The 18,313-nt window shown below is 41.7% G+C and overlaps 1 protein-coding gene across 1 annotated transcript in view; it reads left to right on the top strand.

Annotated features, from left to right (window-relative positions):
* Window positions 1–18,313, top strand: part of Cyria (CYFIP related Rac1 interactor A) — a 109,982-nt gene that overhangs the window by 81,073 nt on the left and 10,596 nt on the right. The window contains exons 4-10 of the mRNA XM_034514139.2: window positions 10,974–11,095; window positions 12,176–12,281; window positions 14,407–14,543; window positions 15,002–15,079; window positions 15,258–15,374; window positions 15,467–15,546; window positions 17,609–17,735. Coding sequence (XP_034370030.1) covers window positions 10,974–11,095; window positions 12,176–12,281; window positions 14,407–14,543; window positions 15,002–15,079; window positions 15,258–15,374; window positions 15,467–15,546; window positions 17,609–17,735 — 767 coding nt within the window. The remainder of the gene's footprint in view (window positions 1–10,973; window positions 11,096–12,175; window positions 12,282–14,406; window positions 14,544–15,001; window positions 15,080–15,257; window positions 15,375–15,466; window positions 15,547–17,608; window positions 17,736–18,313) is intronic.

The following is an 18,313-nucleotide window of genomic DNA, read 5'->3' as shown; positions in this document are numbered from 1 at the left end:
TACATGTGACATTATTCATAATAGCTCAAAAATAAAACCCAAATACTCATGAACCAACGAATAGGCAAATAAAATATGGTATTCACTCAATGAAATATTAGGAATCAATAAGAGATGCCAATTACTAAAACATGCTATAATATAGACAGACTAGCTCTTCTTGTGGTGTCTTGTAGATGGTTGTTTCCTGTCTTGCTGAATCAGCCCCATTTCTGCCATGTGGGCTCCTATAGAAACTGCACCTTGACTGTGCTTCAGAGGTCACATGTCTTGGCTCCCATGATCCCACAGAATGCTTCCATGGATGGTCACTGCTTTAGACTCTGACAGGATGCAGAGTGTGGGAGTATTTAAAACCCGAGCTTTTCACTGTGCCTTCAGATAGACCCAGGGCTCCACAGCCAGGGCATCTTCTTAGGTTTTACACTCTGTTCTCAATTTTTCTTGTCAGTGTTGGGTTCATGGCACCATGTGGCAAGATGACACCAATTTCCAATTTGCCATGAACTCCTAGGATTTCTTGGCTTCCGGAACAGTACCTGTACATAGTTTCAACATGTGAATATTTCCATTATTTGTTTGCCACCTGCATTTGTGGAGCCTTCCTTTTCTTGCCTCCCCTCTGCTAAACCTGAAAACACCTGTTTCCCCATTGTCTAGAACAGTTGTCTTATTTTTAAGATTATATTTCAGTCAACACACAGCCTCAGCTCTTATAATAAAAATCACAAAGGCATGGCTTTTATACTAGGTTACTTGTTCTCTTCATTAGAAATAAATCAATATTCTTTGTGACTGTGATTTGTTTCCTTAACAGTATGAAAATTTGTTGCAGCACTATGAATTTCTACACAACAAAATTAGCATTAATTTTTGTGTTCTTGGCTATGTAGTTAGCTCAGTGAGGTTTCCTTGATTTCCTCAAACTGAAAATTTAACAGGCTTTTGACTAATCAAGACTGAAACCAAGATTCACACATAGATTTAATTACTTTTAATTTTTTTAAATTATTTTTTCTACCATGAGTTGTATCATCTTACCAGATTTTTAAATGTACAATACACTGTTTTTAACTAGGCAAATCCTTGCAGCCTGCAACTAGAATAGACTCATTTTGCATAACAGGAGCTGCATCTCTGCTAGTCAGCAGCTATGTTGCCCACCCCACCTCACCCCACCCCACCCCACCCCACCCCACCCCACCCCACCCCACCCCGGTGTCCCTGATGCTACTCTATACTCTGCACCTATCAATTGACAGTTTTATGTACTTTTTCCTAAGTGAGATCACATGGTGTGCATCTTTCTGTAACTGGATTACTTCAAGGAATATAACATCTTCAAGGTTCATCCATATTTCTGTGTATGGCAGGATATCTTTATTAAAGCTGAATACCACTGTACTTATATTTATGCAGCCTTTTCTTTCTCTGTTCACTTTAAATGGAAGCAGAATGACTGTCTTATAGTTATTACAATCCAGGTTTTCAAGCGATCTTGAAAGGTACTCTGGGTACCAGCCACTCTTAGTCGTGGTGTAACTGACTGAAGATCTTGCAGTCTGGTAGGGGAGGCACACACAGAAGCTTCCGTCTGTGATGTAGTGTTGGTTCAGGCACTGTGTGACACACTGTCAACAATTGAACAACGTAAGTTTCTGCTGCTGCTTTATATTCACCTCATCACTAGTGTTCATTTTCTTGAGATGAAGATTTATAGGAAATCAAGTCTTAGACTCTTGTCTCATCCTATGTCTGCCATCTTGTTGAGCATGAAGTATAATTTCAGGCACTTTAGTGGATACTAGCTGAGTGGCCATATGCAAAGAATCCTCCCATTTTTTAAGGAGGCTGCAGCTATAATGGTGAGTTCTTGCTGGGGGGCAAAGAGATCTGTGAAGATAAGGTGTGCCATATTATTATGAGAGTAGTAGAAGGACTCGATCTCTTCTTGATGGTGTTTTTTATTTCATGGGGAAAATAAGATATGAGCAGAACAGAGACAATAGTACAGGAGTTAGGTACATCTCAAAAAGAGATCAAATACTGTACTAGCCAGAAGAACATGTCCTAAATTAGGCTAAAGAAATACCCTTTAATAGTAAGTATCTAAATACAGTGGAGGAGCTGGAGAAGAGGTTCTGTAGAACACACATCGTTCTCACAGAAGACCCATGTTTAATTGCGTGCACCAACACTGGCTGGCTCATAACTACATGCATTTCCTCTCTAGAGCAAAGCAGTGCCTCTAGCCTCCAAGGACACCTGCACACAAGTGCCTATACACCATACACCGCTACCCCCACCCCCACACACACATATATAATTAAAAATTAAAGATAAATCTCTAAAAATTGATTCTTATCGGACAAATGCATATCTCATAAATTAATCCAGAGAAAAATAATAGTGGTGTGTAGTAAGTGATTACTAAGGAAATTATAAAAATCACTCCATCACTGTACTTAAAAAAGGTTTCAGCTCCTCTTCGTGGGAACAATGGTGTGTATCAGGTTAGTCTGTCATCTGGGGTCCTTTTGAGGATGTGGGTTCACTTCCTGCCACAGCTGATCTCTTCTTTCACCTGTCAGCTGCCAATTTTGCATCTGCTAAAGTGGCTCAGAGGAGGCTGAAGAAGCTGGAAGAGGGAGGAACAAAATTTTTTTTGATTAGATGTCGAAATGTCTTTTTCTTGTCCAAATGTCTTTTACTTGACAAAGGAAAAATATAAAAAATAAAAAATAAGAATCCTGCAAAGTAGTTTATGGATCCAACACAAGTCCTCAAGGACTTGCTCTCACAGAGCCTGGAGAAATGGTTTGCAGGGTAAAGTATTTGTCATACAAGTGTGAGGACCTGAATTTGGATCCTCCAAACTCACGTAAAGCTGGATTGGTAATGCATGTCTGGAACCCACGTTCCTCAGCTGGAAATGGGAAGTAAAGACACAGGAATCCCTGGAAGCTCACAGGCTGGCACACACATGCATTCTTATGTATATACAAACACAGATTTTTTTTTTTATTCAACAGTATTCTAACACTCCAATTTTCTAAGACCTTTAGCCTTGTTTAATTTTCCCCTACATCCCTTCAGGTAGGAAACAGACAGGGCTATTATTAACTTCCCTTTCTAGGCCCAAGATCTAATCTGGAGCTTAGAGAGGTTAGCTGGCTTGCCCTGGGGGTGGTATTCACTGAGTGTTAAGTTGGTAAAGGATTTGATCTCAAAACAGCCTTAAAGTACCACCTCCACCTAGGGATCTCGGGGTGGCGAAATAGACAAGCCTTCACTATCCTTCATCCACCTAGCCCTGTTCAGTCCCTGGGGTGATTGTTCCATGGAAAGATCTCTGGGCTCTGGTGTGTGATGACTAATGTCCTGTCCAAACAAATGTGTCAGCCTGGTCCCACTTACATTTTCCAACGGACTTTTGCAATTTCATGCTGCTTCCGTAAACAATATCTTGCTATAGGTTATTACCATTAGACATCCCCACATTTAACACCAGGTAATTATTTATGTCTCTTAGTTTATTCAGAAGGCAGGAGGAGTTATGAGAGTAAGGAAGTGGGTGGGAAGAGGGGCTGCAGATTTAATTTATGGCTTTGGGCAAATCCTTTCTGCTGTTCCTCGCTCCAGTGTTTACCCAGCAGTCATCGGGGCACAGAGATAGTCATACATCCACATGATGAAATGCCAGGGCTGCCTTCAAGACCAAAGACATCTCATAAATTGTGTCTTCTCCTCAGATTATTTTAGGTTAATTTGCTTCTCTGTCAGATTGTCCTTACAGGCCTAAGTAGGCTGTGGGGAAAGGGGGTGCTCGTTCCTGCTGCCTTTGAAGACAGGGTGAGGCCTTAGCTGATGTATAGAGATAAGGTCTTTTGCTTTGACAGCCTCTCTCTAGTTTGAGGCTTGTTGTTGTTCCCTGTGGTAGCTTTACTGAAAATCACTCTGACAAACAAAGGCAACTACTTCCTTCCCCATTAGCACAGAGGAATGCCAAGCATTCTGCTTTGAACAAAGTATCAGAGTCCCCCACAGGGATGCCTTCCACCTAGCCTCTAGTGACACCCAAAACATTGGCAGTTAACATGCATTAGCACTAGTAATTACAGCCAAAGGAGGAGAGGTCCGTATATTCCCTTCCCGTGAACAAAATTAATATCCTTCATCTTAACTGATAAAAGGTGGTTTATCTATTAAAAATTGTAGACACATGGAATTCAGTGAGTTCTTGACAACAAACATGAGTGTGTAAGGTCACGATGTATATGATCTGTTTCCACACTTTCCACAGCAGCGAGTCCAAAATGAGCCTTAAATCATCACCTGGATAATGGCCAGGATACAGGTGTTCCAGGCCTCCTAGGAGTATTGGTTTCTGAAATTGCCTGTGTAAATCACAAGGACTTTTACAGCTCCATTGTCAGACAGGATGAGCCCTCACTTCGTGTAGCTATTCTTCTCAGTTCACTAAAATAATTGAAGATGATTACACGTTTAGAATGTGAGTCTTAGAAGAAGCGTCACCAAAAATATTCATTGGCTACAATTGTGAATAAGATCCCAGTGCCATTGTGAGCAGTGATGTGGATGTGTGGATGTGAATGTGTAGTTGCATGTGTGTTTGTGTATATGTGAATATGTATGTGCATGTATGTATATGTGAATATGTGTATCCATTATGTACATGTACATGATTGTGATAAGTGTGTGTATGTGTACCTTTTCATAAAATGCCAAGCTTCATGTTAAAAATAGAAAAGCAAAGAACATGGTTCAGAGTTGCTATTCACTTAGCAGATGCTCTCAAGGTTGCCGAAGGATTAAACACAGTAACCTTTTCCACCACTAATTCTTCAGGGTCCTTCTCTAGATGTCATTTCTTGACATCTAAAAATGCAATAAACTTAAAATCTGGTCAACAGTTTAGTCTGAATATGGAGAGTCCTGGAAGAGTATCCCAATCCTCCCACAGAGTTGTCCCAGAAAGCAAGGTGGGCAGTTACAGGACCTTAACAGTAGACCTTTGGCAGCTTTTCATTTTCCCAGGCAGAACAGATGCCCCAGTAGCATGCCAGCTACATTGAGCAATGGGAGATTTAAGCACAAGTGATGAAGGGGAGAGTCAGTTTGGTCCCAGGTGAATATGGATGCCATAGTGGCAGACACGGAACAGTGTACAAGCTGTTCGGCAGACTCGGGCTTGGGGATGGAACCTTTATTCTATTGCTTCCTCGCACCCACATTCCATCACTTGGCACATTTCCCCCACCGAGTCACTGTTTTCCCATGTGTGTATTGAGTATCTCCTTGAGATATGATATCAGAAGAGTAGTGAAGATAAGTGTGTAAATCCTGTATCCAGAGCTCAAAACTCAAAGACAAGCAGCCAACCATCCCCAAACTGGGCTGGGGGTGTAGCTCAGTTGGTAGAGTGCTTGCCTCACGTTCTGGAAGCCCTGGGTTCTGTCCCCAGAATTACCAGGTATGTGGCACAGACTTGCAATCCTAGCACTTGAGACGAAGAAGTAGGATGATCAGAAATTCAAGACAATCATTCGATAGAAACATAGATAGATAGATAGATAGATAGATAGATAGATAGATAGATAGATAGATAGATGCCACTATATATGTATATACATATACATATATATATCTTCACTATATATAGTGAGTTCAAGACTAGCTTGAAACATATGAGCTGTCTCAAAAAAAAGTCATCTCAATACATGTCAAAAGTATATACAAATTGTTCTTTCAACTAACGATCAGCACGTGTTAATAAGCATACATTCTATACTAACCAGGCAAGGAAATATGCAATTAAGTGAAAGAAATATGATCAGAGTCTTATTTATAATGGATAAACTTCTCATTAATTCTATCTGATTTTTTTTTTTTAACTGTGGGATAGAAGTAGTAAGAATCATGGGATTCCATAGGGGTTTGGGACAATGCTAAATGTCACTTGGCATTACACAGCTCCTTCCCCACTTACATAATGAGATAGACATTAAGAAAGACACATGCAGCATGCAAGCATATTCCACACACCTTTTTAGGTGACAACATTGTCACGATGTCAGAAGTTTGGACACACCTGAGGTTAGAGTTCTCTCAGCTGTCATTCTGCACCAGAGAAACTGGCCTCGCTGGTGATTTGAATCCCTTGAAAATATTCCTCCTTCCAGCCCAGAAGGCATGGAGTCTTGAGGGCCTAAATGTTGGCTGGGGGAAGAGATGCCTTCAATTCCATAACAGGGAAGGTGGAAGAAATCATGTATCCTGTGAGACTAACAAATTATGGCAAAGAATGGGCCAACACACCCCTAAACCCTGGTGAAAGGTTTCTGCATCCCATCCCCTAAACAGGACTATGCAAATATTCCTAATGGGACTCCAGGACTACTACCAGAGAGACTGGATTCCCAGAGAAGGGGGCTGGGGACTGAAGGTCCGTGTTTACACATCCTTGAGCTGCCAAGAGAGCAGCTCTATCAGGTAGAAAGGCCTCACCCAGCACCCCAAATCCACCTCCTGTGGCGTAGAAAGGATACCACCTCACCCTACCCCCAAGCCACTCAAGCAAATACTTTGTGGTCACAAGAATGTTCATGTCAGTTTATATAAGAAAGTGTCACTTCACGTCCCATGGAGACAGGAGCAGGCTGTCTCCAGCTGCAGTGCCACTTGGAGATTACTCTATAGGATGTTTATTTTGAAAGCACTTAAGAAATTCCTCTATTTTCTTCAAAGTGGTGTGAAAGCTTTCTCTTTTTGTGTTCGGGTGCTCAACAACAGGATGCTTTTTGGGTTCTCTGATAGCCCATTTAGTTTTAATTCTGTTTCATATGAGACTCTTCCTAGGTGACTTGGTGACTTGATGGGACCATGTGATGAGAGATTTGACACATCTGTCGCCTTTTAAGGTGACCTTCTTTCATAAAGAGTTGTACAATTCTGTTGAATTATCTAAACCTTCAGAATCTTGGACACAGACTTTATTTTGCTTGTTTCTTCTCTAAATCCATCATCTGGAGTTTGGGGTTTAGTTTTTTTTTTTTTTTTTTTTTGTTATTGTTGTTTTTGGTTTGTTTGGTTTTTTTAAACCTTATATATATACATAGTGAGATCCTGAATTTGAGTAAGTGTTTCTTGTTTTTTTTCCTTTGTTTTGTTTTGCTTTTCTATTGTTCCTTGTTTTAATTTCATATGTATGGGTGTTTTGACTGCATGTATGTTTCTGTACCATGTTGTTAATGTAATATTTTAAAATGGTTATTTCTTGGGCTGAGTATGTAAGCTGAGGTGGCTCTGCTTAGCTCTACTGCCATGATCCGTGGCCACATTCGTGCACCACAGCTTGAAAAAGCCAGCAAGAAACACCGGCCCTGGCATCCATGAGTTGCCAGCATGGGAGATGGCTCTGCCAATCTACCACACTGTCTCCACAATGCTTGGCTGAGCCCAGACCACCATGCCATCCATGCAGTACCTGGTAGAAATGAGACTCTAATGTTTAAAGATTATCCAATAGCTTTATATATTTGGTAATGCTCAAATAATAAGATGCCCACACAATTAGAGGTGTGTCCCAACGTCTAACCTTATGATATAGTTGTTACCCAGGACTGTTCTCGATACATGCATGGTCCTCCATGGCTCCTACATCTCTGCTCTCCTCCTGCTCCTCCTCTTTCTTCTCTTTACTCCTCCCACATCAGCTCTTCCGAAATTACCAAGTTTATTGTAAATGCTGTGAGGAGAATATCCCACTACACCATGTATGTGCCTGATGCCCAAGGAACCAAAGAGGACATCACATGCATTGGAACTGGAGTTACAGATGATAATTAGCCACTGTGTGGGTACTGGGAATCAAACCTAGGTTCTCTAGAGGAACAGCCAGTGCTCGTAACCACTGAGCCATCTCTCCACTCCTGAGTGGTTCATTTTTATTTGCTTTGTAGGTATTTATTTTTGTTTTTGTTTTGTTTTTGGTTGGTTGGTTGGTTGGTTGGTTTGGTCTGGCTTAGTAGGTTGTTTTTGTTTTGTTTTGTTTTCTTCCCTGACACTATTGAAATGTGGAAACTTCCAGCCATTCTTAGGATTTTGTTCCTGACATGCTGTCAGCAGTAACAGGCTTCCCAGCTCATAGATATGTAAGCTCCCTCTTGATGATATCCCTATTGCTTTGAGGGAACCTTGGGGCAGCAAGAAGGGATAACATATGAAGTGGTTCAAACTATGGGAAACATCAGACCTGATGATATTTACCCAGTGTTTGTGGGAAACAAAGGGTTTTGAGAGACAGGAGAAATCGGGTGTTTTCCCTGTGGTGCCCTGGGTCAGCCTCTGACCTCTCTCTATACCTCTTCCTCTCCTGGTTCTGCTGTGTTTCTTCCGGTCACCAGGCCCCTGGCCGCCCTGTCCCCTCCCTGTGGATGTACCTCCTTCTGTCTCTCACCTTTGCCACCATTCTAGACACCTGCCTTCTCCAGTTCCTTCCCAACCACATTCATCATTCCCTAACTTGCATGAACCTAGTACCTCCTTATTCCCTAAGTGACATTGTTTTGTCTCTAGAAAATATTTCCCCCCATGTCCAGAAATCCCATGAGGTTTTATAATTTTCTTATTTTCAGGTGTTACCGCTCTTTTTATTATGTCAGCTTCACACATGTACACATAATACCAACTATGTACTATGATCATATCACCCCCATTATCCTTCCTTATCCTCTCCTACTGCCATGAACCCCCTTTGTTCTTCCCAACTAGTCCTCTCTTAGTATGCAGATTTTCTTTTTGTCGAATTCCATGGAAACTACCAATTTCTCTGTCTGTAGCAGGACCTATTGAATAAACTAAGCCAAAACTCAAGTCACTGCAGGTATCATTCCTCAAGAGCTTAATGCAGCTTTTCTGGGGTTATCTGGCATCAACTCTCCCCTGGTGCTCAGTCTGTTCACATACTCAGCCAGGGCTCGCTTTACAGTCAGCTGCCTTGTGAATCTATTCCTGACATCCCTGAGTCCCGCTAGTGACTAGTACACTTCACACATTTGGAGCGTTTGCCCTTTGTATTGTGGAAAGATTAAATAAAATGGAGGTTGGGTCAGAGAAGTGTCAGGCTTCATACAACTCTGACCTTGTCACTCTGTTAGTGAAATCTGCTGACAGCATCCTGTCTCTCAGGATTTAAATGCCTGGAAACAGATGCATGACCTGGTGTTTGTTCCTCTCTCCCTGAGCAGTGGCATCGTTTTACAGAAATTGGCTTGATTCATAGCGATTCTGAGGGCAGTGAAAGCCATGTTTCTTCATTGCCAGCCTCTTCCCACTGCTTCTGGGGGTAAGAACCTGCTTGAGCCCTAGAGATGCCAGAGAGTAAGAACTGGTTGTAGAACTTGGACAGCACTTTGTGTCTCTCAGAGTGCTGCCTTTGTTTATGTGAACCTAAACACCTTCTGTGGATTACACAATCAAGACCAAAGGTTAGCAGAACAGGCCTTTTGACAGAGAACTCCCAATGTGTCTTTGCTGAGAAACTCTTGTGCACACATCCTATGTACTCTATTCCTGTGGGCCTCTTTCTTCTTTCAGACTAGCCTCTCCCACTTCCCTGGATTTTCTTTTCTGAGAGGATTTTCTTGAACTGATGAATACCCAAGAGACTCTACACATTTTGGGGATCTTATATGGGATGTATAAATATATTAGGATGTCTTGGTGCTTTCTGTACATCAGCATTCTGAAATGATATGCTGCTGCCATACCCTAAAGAGTTAATCACCCAAGATGTTGTTGTTGTTGATGATGATGATGATGATTAAATTCATTTATTTGGGAGAGAGTGTGCCATGACATACATGTGGAGGTCAGAGGTCAGCTTTCAGGAGTTGGTTCTCCTCTTTCACTCTGCAGTTTCAGGTAATTAAACTCAGTTCATCAGGCTTGGCTGCAAGTGCCTTTACCTGCTGAGTCATCATATACCAGTTCCAAATTATATGAACTTATAGGTTAATTTAGTATATACAATATAAATATTAGCATACCAGTTCCAAATTATCTGAGCCTTAAGGTTGACTTGTATGCAAAGTCTGTAGGTGAATGTATAAAAACAATATATGAAACATAAACATATAAACATGTAAACACATAATATAAATGTGAATAAATATAAAAATAGACAAATAATATAAAATAAGAGAAATATGTATAAAATGGACTCCTTTTTCGTTTCTATACTCAAGTCTGCAGGTTTTCAATAATGGAAATATCCCACACTTTTTCCTGTTAAAAAGCATGCACTACATACTGTTTTAGCTTTACAAGGTCAGGAGAGCCATGGGACTGTATAGTGGGGAGAATTCACACCTTTATCAGTGCAACTGCTCTCTACACTTAGAAATGGCTACGGTGGTTCCTTTTATATTACATATTTTGGCCACAATGAGAGTGATAGTTTTAAGGAAGAATAAACTCAATGAGAAGGTCATTTAAAACAGGTGGGTAGGGGAGCACCCTCATAGAAGCAGAGTAAGGGGAGATGGGATAGGGGTTTGCAGAGAGGAAACCTGGAAAAGGGATAACATTTGAAATGTAAATAAATAAAATATCCAATTTTTTAAAAAGGTCATTAAAAAGAAGTTAGCTCCCCAAACAATGTTTACTTCTCCTGTTACCCAAAGTACACATAAGGTGAACAGAAATACATTTTGTCTAAGTCAGTTCATAAGTGAACACTTAGAATGATCTGATCATACTAGGTTTATTGTTGAATACTGAGAACTAAGTCCTGGGCAGAAGTTGTATTCATTTTCCGTTCCTGACAGCTTGTAACGTTACCTGGTGATGTCCAAAGCTGCAGAAAGAACTGACAGCAATGATTGTTTATGGCCTCTGAGAGCTGTTTGTAAACACCAGCCTCTGTTTCTCTTGGTTTCTTTGTCACATAGATGCCCAGCCTACAGAAGGAGAGCGAGAGATATGGAACCAGATCAGTGCTGTCCTCCAAGATTCTGAGAGCATCCTCACAGACCTACAGGCTTACAAAGGTGCAGGACCAGAGATTCGAGATGTAAGTCAATGATAATATTGAATTGACTAAACCCTTCAAGGAGAAGGAAGGAACTACACACACACACAGACGGGGGGGGGAGGGGGAGGGGGAGGGAGGGAGAGAGAGAGAGAGAGAGAGAGAGAGAGAGAGAGAGACAGACAGACAGACAGAAGAATGCACATGTGTGATGATTAAGTAATAGCCCTAGTACTTCCTAGAGTGCAAAGAAGTATAATACGGGACTCATGTTTAACCAATAATGGCAGCAGATTGCTTCCTGTAAGGGCAATATTGACACAGAGCCCATGAATCTCTGAGTCATGAGATCTAGGGTAACATGGGCAATCAAAACTTTGTGATTCCATAAATGACAGTCAGAAACCACCTGCTCTAAGGAGAGTATTTTGTTCTTGTCTTCTGAGGTTAAAAAATAATGATGAAAAATGTAAGATAAGATAATAGCCAAGTCCAAAGGAGTGCTGAATGTGAGAAATCGTCTTCTTCGAGAACGAGCACACAAATTGGTTAGGGGTGACAGTGTATGGACTGAGTAAGTTGTGCTTAATGTATTTAGGAGCACGCGCATACATGAGTGTGCCTCTGCCACCATCCTCATGAGAATATACCATGGTCACTGAGAAAAAGTCTATTAATATATGTGGCTTGTGTACTTCGGTGTTACCTGAAGTATAGACATTACTACAGACTGGCAAGAAGAGAATGTATATCATAGAACAGGCACAATAGCTACAGCCTCTACTCCTCATAATGAACAGTCTTTAGAAGAATCAAGTGCTAATGGGGAGAGCTAAGTCTCTTCCTTTTCCAATATATTTTTTACCCAAGAACACAGCGACGTAAGATGAGACGAGATCTACCTGGGAACCATTAGCTTTAGGCTCAAGTGTTGAAACTGCCTTCAGAAATGGGCTCTTTGGGGGAATTTTCCAGATAATCGTTGTCAACTGTGGTCGTTCTAATTCTCATAGCACACCAGGGATTACATCTTTCGAACCAAAATTGTTTAGGGTACTTTGACATGGGTTTATTGCTTTTCTTAAAGAGAAAACTTACCACGACTACCCTTTTCTCCTTTAGGCAATCCAAAATCCCAATGACATTCAACTTCAGGAGAAGGCCTGGAATGCAGTCTGTCCTCTGGTAGTGAGGCTGAAGAGGTTTTACGAATTTTCCATCCGTCTTGGTGAGTGTATACTTACAGTTTTCATGGTCCACATGAGACTTCTTTCTTTGCCATTTGAGAGTGTAGAATGAACAGCTCTTCATGTCGGAAAATGTCCCACACTTAAGCACTGCCATTATATCTTATGAGACAATTCATGAACAATTTCTATCATTCCATTTCTTTAAATCTACCACTTGCTTTTCTCTGGAAGTGACCAACTAGCACATTGAGGATCTCTACTGGCTCATGGTCTCTTGACACTTTGTCATTGTGTTCATCTGCTCTTCAATGCTTACTGATTTCATTTCCTAAATATTTATTTCTGTTATTCATGTGAATGTATAACACCATTTGCATAGCAGAACTTTCAGAGGCTGGAAGAGGGTGTCAGATCCCTTGAAACTGGAGTTACTGATGGTTGCTAGCTGCCATGAGTGTTCTGGAAACCAAACCCTGGTCCTCTGTAAGAGCAGTAATTGCTCTTAACTGCTGGGCCATCACTCCAGCCCTGGTCTTAGTTCTTTAAAAAACCCAAATTGGAGAATAGAGTTTATCTGAAACCACAATTTCCTTACCCACTTCCAAAAAAATGATTAGCTAAATATAAAATGTAAGGAAATAAATCTAGCATTTTTTACTTTAGCTTTAGAAACAAGTAAAGCTGTAAATAAGATAACTCTACAGAAGCTGGGGTGAAGCAAATGAGGTTGACAACCTGGCTCTGTGCCACCAGGAGTATGGTGCAATCGCTGCCAATACTTGGGGTTTTATTTGTTAATATAGAATATCTAGAATGGAAAAGGTAGTCATCAACTTCTCCTCTAATTTACCACTAAAACAAGTGCCACATTGTAAGAGGAAGACTGAAGGTAAAACCATGATCGTGATATTGAGAAGACTCAGTGTTAAGACCAGCTTAGGGGGTGACACAAACAGGTTTCACAAGCAAAGAAGGTTGCCTCAGGCTCTCAGATAGAAGAGAAATCAAATTCTGTTTCCTTAGTGTACATCTAGAGGTAGTGACCTGAAATTCCAAGGAGCTGAATTCTACCTCAAAAGACAGAAAAAGGTTCATCCATCAAAGCAGGTTGTGGTACACCTTGTTGCCTCTGAAGATGGTGTGTTCCCATTGTTGGGATGCCTAACAGAGTCTTGAGATAGTCCCTGTAAGGATGCTAAAGATATATGAGGACTACATAAAAGCAGTGATGTCAGTTTTTCCTGTAACATGCTAGACAGTAGATATTTTTATCTTATGAGCTGTCCTGTCTTTACTAGATTTTACATCATAGTACCAACACCAGTGTTATCCTACTCAGTACAGGAAGGGATGAGTACATATACCTTTTAAATGAAACTTTATTCATTAAAAGAAAAAGGCAGTGGGCCAGATTTGGCCTATGGGTCATAGTCTATCAAACCCTGCCATAGAAAATTAGTTAAATGACTCTGCTCTTTATAAATAATATGAAACCAAGAGGAGTGGAGAATGAAATGAGTGAATGGGAGGGATGTAATGATTGTGAAAACAATGGCTAAAGTAAACATAGTGGTATATTTGTAGAGAAATGTCTTGTGGATGTAGCAACAGAGAAGCACATGACAAGAATAGCAGAATCCCCACTGTGTTAAACAGGTGATATAACTCATGTGTTGGGGACTCATAAATGGGGACAAGGCAGAGATGGACATTGGCGTCTGCCTCTGTTGCTCACTGACTGGCTAAACTGCCTGGCCCCAGAGAGCTCTGACTCTTCTGCCTCTGTCCTCATTCCCACCTCCAAAGCTAGAGTTACATGCCTGCACCCCAATACCTGGGGAATTTTGTGGGTGCTATAGGTGCAGATTAGGTCCACACATTGGCACAACAGACGTTTTACTGATGGCACCTTCTCACCCACTCATCTTACCTTGAATCATTAGTGGCTCTCAATCATATGAGCGCCATACATTTATTCCTGGTTCTCTAAAAGGCTCAGGAGTTGAGACGACTAAGTGAACTGAGCTTTGGAAACACACAAAAGGGAATAGCCACACAGGTTGTGTCTGAGAATGTCGACTTGAACTCAGCACTGGGCTTTTAAAGGATGCCTCTAGTCCACCTAAAATATAACTCTATCTCCCTCTCCTTCTTTGCTTTCAGAAAAAGCACTGCAGAGTTTATTGGAATCTCTGACGTGTCCACCCTATACACCAACCCAGCACCTGGAACGGGAGCAAGCCCTGGCAAAGGAATTTGCAGAAATCTTACATTTCACCCTTCGATTCGATGAGCTGAAGGTCAGGCTGCATGCGTGCTGTGAAAGTTCAACTGGTACCACTGCTTTATGGCTATGCTGCCAAGGCTGTGGAGTTCGGTTGGGAAAGTAAGATGTAACACCTTCCCCAAGGAGGCTTATTATGTGCTGAATATTTGCAGTCTGTGTGGTCAGAGTAATGTAAGAGGATGCCTTACATGTGGAAATTTGGAACCTGCCAAGTGAGTGGAGACAAAATCCTTATTACATGTCTTTTTCTCACAAGGCAAACATGTTTTCCCTGAAATGTAGCCCGTAGTAAGAACAGGACATATTTCAGAACACTGGAGTTATAAGCTCTTATTTTTTTAACTGTTGCTCTGGCTTTTAGATGACAAAGAAAACTCCTGCCATGTTTACAGACTCTCATGTCTGAGCTCCTGATACTGCTCCCTCTCTGTTTCTAGGAGCTAACCTTCCTTCTTCTCTCCTGAATTTCAGATGAGGAACCCAGCTATTCAGAATGACTTCAGTTACTACAGAAGAACAATAAGTCGGAACCGCATCAACAACATGCACGTGAGTCCCTGCGGCTCCCTGGCTGGGCCAACGTCTCTCTGTGGCTGCTTTGGCTTCTGCATGTGGCAAGGCACAGAGACAAGGCAGAGTCCTTGCCTGTAACTTGCTTGCAGAGATGGTGACTTTTATTTATTTATTTATTTATTTTGTCAACTGTATCTTGTCTTGTTTTCATCAGCTAGACATTGAGAATGAAGTTAATAATGAGATGGCCAATCGAATGTCCCTCTTCTACGCAGAAGCCACACCGATGCTCAAGACTCTTAGCAATGCCACAATGCACTTTGTCTCTGAAGTAAGTGCAGTCGAATAGCACAGATGGCCTTCTCTTTACCTCACATGGACGCTGCTAGTAGAGCTAACATGGGTTTGTGTCTCTCCACCTAGAATAAAACCCTGCCAATAGAGAATACCACAGACTGCCTCAGTACGATGACAAGCGTCTGTAAAGTCATGCTGGAGACACCGTAAGTGAAACCAGATTTGGGTGAGCGTGGTTAAGGATTCACCCAGCTGAGACCGACCTGCTCAGATGTGATGATGGTGGCTTGTCCTCTTTCAGATATCACATTGACGTTTCTGTGTACAGCCTTTGCTTCAGCTTCATAAGGAATTCAGGGTGATCAGCGTCAAGGTTATATCCGTTTTACAGCTGAAATAGCTGAGGCCCTGATGGTTTGTTGACCTCATAAAGTTTTTACACCTTGTCTGATGCTATAGGACTTGCAAAGGAATGGAGAGATGGGCTAGAGGGATGGGTATTATTATCAACATACAGTAGAGATTTAGAACCAAGAGTAACAATGATAAGACCATTGCAAAAGTAATTTTCCCCAACTTCTCTTCACAGTTCGTTTCTTTGTTCGCAAACTGTTACCAGATACTCAGTGTAGTACCCACAATACTACTCTTTAGAGTGTTTGGGACCTCAAAAGTGTCACAAGCACCTTATAAATACTGTCTCCAAACATAAAATGATTTTTATCTTTTTATATATTTGCATGTATGTATATGTGTGGTGTTAATGTGTGTATTCATATCCACATGTGTATAAGTATACTCGTTTGTATTTGCAGATGCATATGCGTTCATGTGTTCAGGTGCATATACTATACGTGTGTGTGTGTGTGTGTGTGTGTGTGTGTGTGTGTGTGTGTTTAAGTAAGGCCTGACTGTGGGTGTCTTCCTTGATTGCTTTCTGACAGTATATTGGGGCAATGTCTTTCATTTGAACCCAGATTTGGCTGGTGGGACTAGGCTGGCTAGTCAGCTTGCTACAGGCATACCCTATCTCTCCCTCCCAAGAGCTGAGATTTCAGGTGGGCTACCATCTTAGTCAGGGTTACTATTGCTATGATAAAACACCATGGCCAAAAGCAACTCAGGACAGAAAAAGGTTAGTTTGCTTACACTTCATACTATAGTCCATTGTTAAAGGAAGTCAAGACAGGAACTCAAGCCAGATTGGAATGGGAGGTAGGAGGCTATGAAGGGGTGCTGCTAACTGGCTTACTCCTCATGGCTTGCTCAGCCTGCTTCCTTATAGAACCCGGGACCACCATCCCAGGGATGGCCCCACCCACATAAGCTGGGCCCTCCCCAATCAATCGCTAGTCAGGAAAATACCCTACAGGATTACCTATAGCCAATTTTATGAAAGCATTTTCTCAACTGAGGCTTTCTTTTCTCCAGTGAGTCTAGCTTGTCAAGTTGACATAACACTAGCCAGCACAACCATCATGTCTCCCTCGTACATATCTGGGCACTAGGGAGCCAAACTCATTTCCTCTCCCTTGTGCAGCAAGTGCTTTACCCAGTGAACCGTCTCTCCTGTCCCATAAAAGGGCATTAATTTTAAATAGCTCCTTCATAGCAAAGTAAAGATTTACTTCAAGACAGAAATAGTAATTGTCTGTATTGTGGTGCTAATTTATAATGAAATTGATGCTAAAAATGTCTCTAGCATTGGCCTAAATTATTACAGTCATCAGGGCCCCTATCAAGGTAAGTGAGCAAAATTTAAACTCCACAAATAACTCCCAGGTACATAATTTCTTTGAGCTATCTACCAATCCACGTTCATCTGCAGCCTGTTTCTTAACAAAGGAGGAGACTCCAGCTGGAGACAAGAGAGCCGCTGCGTAGAAATGTGCCTGATTCTTTCTCTCTGTAATGAAGCCATTATTCTCTATAATCTTGGACAGCCAGAGGGGCCGGCTATAAAATATTCAGGATTGATGGGCAGGAATTGATGTACGTGGTGAGCTGGCTGCTGAGGGGAAGCAGAGAAGGGAATTTACTGCCCTCTAATTTACCGTATTTTTGCACTAAATTGCTGGTTGGATAGATTCGAGAGAAATTATCATCTTGGGTCTTTTCAAGAGCATATTAACCTGGTTGTTGCAGGTCCTGGATGAGTTCTCCAGGGTGGGGGAGGATGGGGGCGGGTGGAGGAGTATCCGGTTGTGGATCTCAGAATGCGTGAGTTCTAACAAGGAAGTGATGCCTTGGCTATGTCTTTTCTTTTAGGGAGTACAGGAGCAGGTTTACAAGTGAGGAGACACTGATGTTCTGCATGAGGGTGATGGTGGGGGTCATCATCCTCTATGACCACGTGCACCCCGTGGGAGCCTTCTGCAAGACATCCAAGATTGATGTAAGAATACTCATGTAGTGCCCTCACCACATAAAAGCCCATGAATGCCAGCCGGTGGACCTTCTCTTCCTCCGGCCTTTATCCCTCACTGGAAAGCTCTCTTCAAGATTCGTACTTTGGAGATGCTTGGCAAATATTTTCATAGCAAGTAGTGCACTCTTTCTCATGCAGTTAGGAGGAGGCATCTGGCCTCCGACGGGCAGACATGATCAACCTGTATCTTCACACTGCCCTTTGCCCATCCCAGATTCCCTGTCAGTGCATCTTCCGTACCTTATAGAGTGCATTCCTTCTGTGTGTTATAGAGTTTAGTTTCAAGGTTACAAGGCATAATGGTCAAAGACCAAATGACCTACCAACCTCTTGTCTTATAATACCTCATCTGCTGCCTCGCCAATCATCCTATCTGTTCTTATTGTAATAAATGCCCTGAGGCACATTTCCTGGGCCCCACATAAGTAATGCCTTCCTTCTCCTCTGGTCCTCAGCTCATTTACCAATTTTTTTTTTTTTTTTTTTTTTTTTTTGTAACATTCTCACAGACTCCAGCTTTTTTAAAAGGATAAGGACAAAGGTCA

This window comes from Arvicanthis niloticus, chromosome 11 (genome assembly GCF_011762505.2).
Source record: "Arvicanthis niloticus isolate mArvNil1 chromosome 11, mArvNil1.pat.X, whole genome shotgun sequence".
Classification (NCBI taxonomy): Eukaryota; Metazoa; Chordata; class Mammalia; order Rodentia; family Muridae; genus Arvicanthis; species Arvicanthis niloticus.
The sequence above is the reverse complement of the archived record's forward strand: the minus strand, read 5'-3'. Positions and strand labels throughout refer to the sequence as shown.